The sequence below is a fragment of the Apis dorsata genome, unplaced genomic scaffold, assembly GCF_000469605.1.
Source record: "Apis dorsata unplaced genomic scaffold, Apis dorsata 1.3 scaffold_256, whole genome shotgun sequence".
NCBI lineage: Eukaryota > Metazoa > Arthropoda > Insecta > Hymenoptera > Apidae > Apis > Apis dorsata.
Window position 1 is genome coordinate 34,314 of NW_006263534.1, and position 7,005 is coordinate 41,318.

General features: G+C 21.1%; 2 protein-coding genes across 4 annotated transcripts; both read left to right on the forward strand.

Moving 5' to 3' along the window:
* Window positions 1-265: 265 nt before the first annotated feature.
* LOC102678256 (tRNA N(3)-methylcytidine methyltransferase METTL2) lies at window positions 266-2,043 on the forward strand. Of its 2 annotated transcripts, none has more exons than XM_006616182.2 (6): window positions 266-416; window positions 660-812; window positions 920-1,234; window positions 1,310-1,423; window positions 1,560-1,732; window positions 1,823-2,043. In XM_006616182.2, exons 1-6 carry the CDS (start codon window positions 307-309, stop codon window positions 1,954-1,956), a joined length of 999 nt encoding a protein of 332 aa, XP_006616245.1. In that variant the 5' UTR covers window positions 266-306; the 3' UTR covers window positions 1,957-2,043. The 2 variants fall into 2 exon arrangements, with proteins under 2 accessions (XP_006616245.1, XP_031366590.1); XM_031510730.1 differs by having other exon boundaries at window positions 276-367.
* A 312-nt stretch (window positions 2,044-2,355) lies between these two features.
* On the forward strand, window positions 2,356-6,027 carry LOC102678402 (protein HID1). Of its 2 annotated transcripts, none has more exons than XM_006616183.2 (12): window positions 2,356-2,560; window positions 2,815-3,174; window positions 3,275-3,328; window positions 3,463-3,686; window positions 3,799-4,040; window positions 4,111-4,341; window positions 4,437-4,562; window positions 4,628-4,884; window positions 4,958-5,201; window positions 5,295-5,434; window positions 5,517-5,680; window positions 5,760-6,027. In XM_006616183.2, exons 1-12 carry the CDS (start codon window positions 2,495-2,497, stop codon window positions 5,980-5,982), a joined length of 2,331 nt encoding a protein of 776 aa, XP_006616246.1. In that variant the 5' UTR covers window positions 2,356-2,494; the 3' UTR covers window positions 5,983-6,027. The 2 variants fall into 2 exon arrangements, with proteins under 2 accessions (XP_006616246.1, XP_006616247.1); XM_006616184.2 differs by having other exon boundaries at window positions 5,295-5,383.
* The last annotated feature ends 978 nt before the right edge of the window (window positions 6,028-7,005 follow it).

Consider the following 7,005-nt stretch of genomic DNA (forward strand, 5'->3'; position numbering starts at 1 on the left):
TGTTTTTAAATAGTTAAAATAAAATATTATAAAAATAATGACATTCTTTTATAAAATCTATTATATATTATTCTGTTTCATATAATTTTATATAATATTTTATTATAATAAAAGGATTGTTATTTAACAACTTATCTTATGTATATTATTTTATATTATATTTTATCAATTTTTTCATTTGATGTAAAATTTTTTAATAGGAAATAACTTATATTTATATACAAACATACTTACATGTTTATTTTAATATATATATATTTAAACATATATTTATATAAGATGTTATAGAAAACACGTGATACAAAGATGGAAGAAGATATACCGAAACTTCAACAGAATGAATCAAATAACAAAAGACCACAATTTGGTAACAGAACTCTTTCTAACAATAACAATGTATTTCAACATAATGCATGGTATATTATTGTTTAGTATATATATTTATATATTATTGTTTAGTATTTAATTTGTAATATTAAAGTTTTATAATTATAACCTATAAAATACTTTTAAATAAAATTGTTATAAAAATTAATCATAATAATTAATATAATCATTAATCATTAATCATTAATTATAATTAATATAATTAATTGTTAAACTTAAACTTACTTTCGTTTATTATATATAATTTTTATTATTTAAATTATTATTTAAAGGGATAATATTATATGGGATGAAGAACAGCAAAATTTAGCAAAACAAAAAGTAAATGAAAACTCAAGCATAACTATGTCAGATAAAAAAATTTGGGAATATGAACATGAAGCTTATAAATATTGGGATAAGTTTTATGGAATACATGAAAATAAGTACATAGATCAATTATTAATAATTTCTTTAAATTATGAAATAAATATAATAATTTTTAATAATTTCTTTAAATTATGAAAAAAATTTTTCATTTTTAATGTTACAGATTTTTCAAAGATAGACATTGGTTATTTACAGAATTTCCTGAATTAGCTATTGATATTGTAAAACAAAATATTAAACAACCTCTAAGATTTAAAAATGAAAACATAAAAAAAAATGGTCAAGAAACTCATGAAAGTATCCTTGATTTACCTAATAAAAATGGAAATAAAATTTTGGAAATTGGTTGTGGAGTAGGAAACACAGTATTTCCAATACTTTTGTATAACACAGATGCAAACTTATTTGTATATTGCTGTGATTTTTCTGCAAAAGCATTAGACATATTGAAACAGAATTCTGCTTATGACACATCGAGGTATAATCTTATAACATTTTAAATAACACATTATAACAATATTAAATGACATTTTTTTTTATATTTATTTTAAAGATGTAAAGCATTTATTCTTGATGTAACACAAGAAGAATGGCAAACTCCTTTTGAACCAGAAAGTTTAGATATTATTGTGCTGATATTTGTTCTTTCAGCTATTAATCCTGAAAAGTAAATATATTTATTATTATCAAGTATATATATTTTTATAATTAAAACTTTATAATTAAAAAAAATTAACATTTATATAATTATATAGCATTATATAACAATTATATAAAAAATAAATTATAATTTATTTCTGCAGAATGAAACACATTATAGAACAAGTCCACAAATATTTAAAATCAGGTGGATTAGTTTTGTTTCGAGATTATGGAAGATATGATTTAGCTCAATTAAGATTTAAAAAAGGTAGTTGCCTTGCAAACAATTTTTATGTTCGAGGAGATGGAACTAGAGTGTATTTTTTTACACAAGGTATTTAATTTAATATTAAATTAAGTATTTAATAAATAATATATAAAAGTAATAAATAAAATAATAAATAAATAAAATATTTATTTACAGAAGAAATTAGGATATTATTTACAAGTTGTGGTTTTATAGAAGAACAAAATTTTGTAGATAGAAGATTACAAATTAATAGAGGAAAACAACTTAAAATGTATAGAGTATGGATTCAAGGAAAGTATAGAAAATAAATGAAAATTGCTATAATTGATATAACTATTTCAATTTTTTTTAAATATTCTTTTTTAAAATATTAAAGAATACATAAAAACATTTAATCAAAGATACATTACAATTATAAAACAAAAGAATTACAAGAATTACAATTACAATTACAAAAGAATAATTATGAAATATATCAAAATAAAATATTTAAATTTTTATCTATAAGATAAGTTATTAGAATTTTAAAACATTAAAATATAAGCAATTTGTAATTTGTAAGTATTTAAATTTAATAAAATCTTTATTCAAAAAAAAGTATTATTTATTTGTATAATATATTTATAATTTGATAATACAAATATATATTCATCTATATTATTTATAATATATATTACTATAGAAGAAAAAAATTATAATTCAAAAAAAAAAATTTATATTGGCAACATTGTTTTAAGGCATAAATATGGCAGCGACCGTAATCGTCTTAGTTTAAAGAGAAATAAATCATTTTTATGATTCATCACTAAACTATTTACTTTAAATTTACAAAAAATATAGAAAAACATGGGAAATGCTGACACAAAATTAAATTTTCGAAAAGCAGTTGTACAACTGACATCAAAAACGCAGGTGAAAATTGTTATTTATCATTTTGTTCAATAGCATATGATATGTTTGACATTTCAAATCAATTCCAAATATATATAATTTTTGCATTGTTTAAATCAGTAAAAGATATTTAAATAGATATATAATATCTATATCTATTTTTATAAAATATTATTATTTTATTTTATATTTTTTTTAATTTTATAAAAATTGCTAATAAATTATAATTTGCCACTATAGGTTAAAAAATATATATTTTTTTTTCGTAATTGTAGGTGATCGACGCTTCAGATGATAATTTCTGGGATCAATTTTGGTCTGAAAATGTCACTAATGTACAAGATATTTTTACTTTAATTCCTGCACCTGAAATTCGTATATTAAGAGAAGAAGCCCCTTCAAATTTAGCTACATTATGTTATAAAGCAGTGGAGAAATTAGTGAAAGCAGTTGATAACAGTTGTAGAACACAAAGAGAACAACAAACTGTTTTAAATTGTTGTCGTTTATTAACAAGATTATTACCTTATATTTTTGAGGATGCTGATTGGAAGGGGTTTTTTTGGTCTAGTTTACCTGGTAAAGAAGATGAAGAAAGTGTACCTTTAGCTCATTCTTTACTTAATGCTCTTTGTGTAAGATATTTTTGAAAATAATAAAAAATATTAGAATATATTATAATTATATTTATATTTATACTTTATATTTATAATTATATTTATATTTCTACTTTAGGATCTCTTATTTTGTCCTGATTTTACAGTAGCTGCAAATAAAAAATCTGGTCCTGTAAGTATTTTTTTATATTTATATAAAATTATAATATATATATATAAATTATATTATTAGAATATTATAGAATATTATAGAATATTTAGAATATTATATTAGTATTTATTAAAATGTTTTTGGAATTTTTTTAGGATAAAGCAGAAGAATTACAATCTATAGATAGTTGTGAATATATCTGGGAAGCTGGTGTAGGATTTGCCCATTCACCTCCTAGATATCCAATTTTAGATTCAAATAGAACAGAGTTATTAAAGTTGTTATTAACTTGCTTCAGTGAAACCATGTACAATCCTCCTCTGGATTTATCAGTTACTCCAAACAAATGGATTCAACACTTAACTAGTTCTGAAAATAGGTAAGTTAAAATACTTTTTAATATAAATTTATTATTAGTGTATAACAAAATATAAAAATAATTAGTTTATATAATGTTATATAATGTTATATAATGTTTATATTTAATACAGACATGCTTTGCCTATGTTTACATCATTATTGAATACAGTATGTGCATATGATCCTGTTGGACTTGGAGTGCCATACAATCATTTATTATTTACTGATTCGTTAGAACCATTAGTTGATGTTGCATTACAAATTCTTATAGTAACATTAGATCATGATACCAGTGGTAGTACTCCATTAGAAGAAGGAAATATTGGAGATAATTTATTCATTAATTATTTAAGTCGAATTCATCGAGATGAAGGTAAAATCTATATTTAATTATATGTTTTTTGAACAAATAATGAGATAAATTATTATTTTTAAATTTTCAGATTTTCAGTTTGTATTGAAAGGTATTACGAGATTATTAAATAATCCATTAATGCAGACATATTTACCAAATTCAACTAAGAAAGTACATTTTCACCAAGAATTATTGGTATTTTTTTGGAAAATGTGTGATTATAACAAGAAATTTTTATATTATGTACTAAAAAGTTCAGATGTTCTTGAAGTATTAGTACCTATATTGTATCATTTAAATGATTCGCGTGCCGATCAATGTAAATGATGAATTAAATAATTATAATCTTGAACAAATTGATAAAATTTAAATAAATACTTTTATTACATATAATAATTAAATATAATTTTGCAGCTCGTGTCGGATTAATGCATATTGGTGTATTTATTTTACTTTTATTAAGTGGAGAACGTAATTTCGGCGTTAGATTGAATAAACCATATACAGCTACAGTACCTATGGATATTCCTGTTTTTACAGGTATTATAATATTAATACATTCTATTTATCAATATGATATTTTTTTAATTATTAAATACTTACAGGTACTCATGCTGATTTGCTAGTCACTGTTTTTCACAAGATAATTACAACTGGACACCAAAGATTACAGCCATTATTCGATTGTTTACTAACAATTCTAGTCAATGTATCTCCATATCTTAAAACACTATCAATGGTGGCTAGTACTAAACTATTACATTTACTTGAAGCATTTAGCACTCCATGGTTTTTATTTTCAGCACCTACTAATCATCATTTAGTATTTTTTCTTTTAGAAATTTTTAACAATATCATTCAGGTAATTTTTATAGAAAAGATTTTTAAATTTAAAATAAAATGAAAATTAACAAAGTTTATTTTGCCATTATTAGTATCAATTTGATGGAAATAGTAACTTGGTTTATACTATAATACGCAAAAGACAAGTTTTTCACGCATTAGCAAATTTACCAAGTGATTGTAATACAATTGCAAAGTCTCTCAGTAAAAGACAACGTCGTCATGTACCTGCTAGTACATCTAATGAAAATGTTAATGAAACAGCAATGGAAGGTTCACATCCTGCACAACCTGCAGAACCTGGAACTTTAAAAGCAACTTTATTAGAAACCCCAGGTAAATTTCTGATATTTTATTATTCGTTATTTGACATTAATATCTTTTGATTATTCAATATATTATATTGAATAATTGATAATTATTTCAAAGGTATTGAAAAAATGACTGAAAAAGAATCTGCACATCCATTAAGTCCTTCAGTAAATATTGATGTAGGAAAGTCTAATCATCAAAACAATGTAAGCTCTACAGAAGATTTAATGAATTCTACTAAAAACTCTGTTATACCAGTAAGATTATAATGGTATAAATAATCAATGAATATATTTAATATTCATAAACTATTTATATCTTGTTTTAATAATTAAATAGAAAGGAGGTATTAGAGTGGCAGAACAGAATTCTTCTAACAATATAAATCAGTGGGTTCCTTCTAGTGAATGGGTATATCAATGGAAAACTAAACTTCCATTACAAACTATTATGCGATTACTTCAAGTTCTTGTACCTCAAGTTGAAAAAATATGCATTGATAAGTAAGTATAATTTATCATTTTTTTTTTAATTTTTTTATTATAAATTATAAATGTACATTTATCTTATTAAATATTTCAGAGGTCTTACAGATGAAAGTGAAATTTTGAAATTTTTACAACATGGTACATTAGTTGGCTTGTTGCCAGTACCGCATCCTATTCTTATTAGAAGATATCAAGCAAATGCAGGAACAACTGCTTGGTTTAGAACATATATGTGGGGCGTTATATATTTAAGAAATGTTGAACCACCGATATGGTATGATACTGATGTAAAGTTATTTGAAATCCAAAGAGTCTAAATGCAATGAATATTAAGCAAATTATTATTAACTTTAATATTGAAATTTATATTATCTTTCCTTGAAATATTATTTTCTTAGTATAAAGAAAGAAATCTCAGTAATTTATTTATTATTATTAAGTTGTTCCCAATGATAATTTATTTTAACAGTAATTAGTAAATTAATTCAGTAATTAGTAAATGACATTTTCACAAATATAATCTTTCTTATGAATCTATTACACAGAATTATAGAACTGATTTTACAAATATTAATTATGGAAAATTATAATAATTATAATACTCAATTTTCATTAATAAATATATAAATACTTGTTATTATATAAGTGCCTTCACAAATACAAATCATAAATACATAAATTGATAAATTGGTAAATATATTTAATCAATGATATAGTTTTTTTTCCTTCATCAATTTAATATTTTCAATAAAAGAATATTACTCAATTGTTTATTTTTTATGAGTGAATACAATATTATAATATATTTATTAAAAATAAATGAAATGTAATGTATTAATCTGTAAATCTGTGTAATAGTAATAAAAATTTTGAAAGACATGATAATTCACACTATTATGCATAATATATTATTTAAAATACAAATATTATTTTCATAATATTTGTTTTCGTAATATTTTTATTTTATCATGCTTTAAAATTATATAAAAGTATAAAAGTAACAAATGAATTTATTAAATTTTAAGTGATAATTTTTCTTCACTGATAATTCACTGATAATTTTTTTTTTATATTTTTAATGTTTTGAAAATTAGAAAATGGAGTTCCTTTTTTTTTGTTCGTTTCACATATTTTAATTATGTATTTAAATTATTAGATTTCTAATCTTATAATATGAAAATCTTATAATATTTATTTACTAAAATTTTAAAAATAACAATCATATATTAAATATATTAGATATATCTAATATATTAGATAAATTTATTTTATAATTAAAATACTTAAAAAAAAAATTAATATTTCTTTTTAAATATATATAATTTTATCTTTTATTTCAA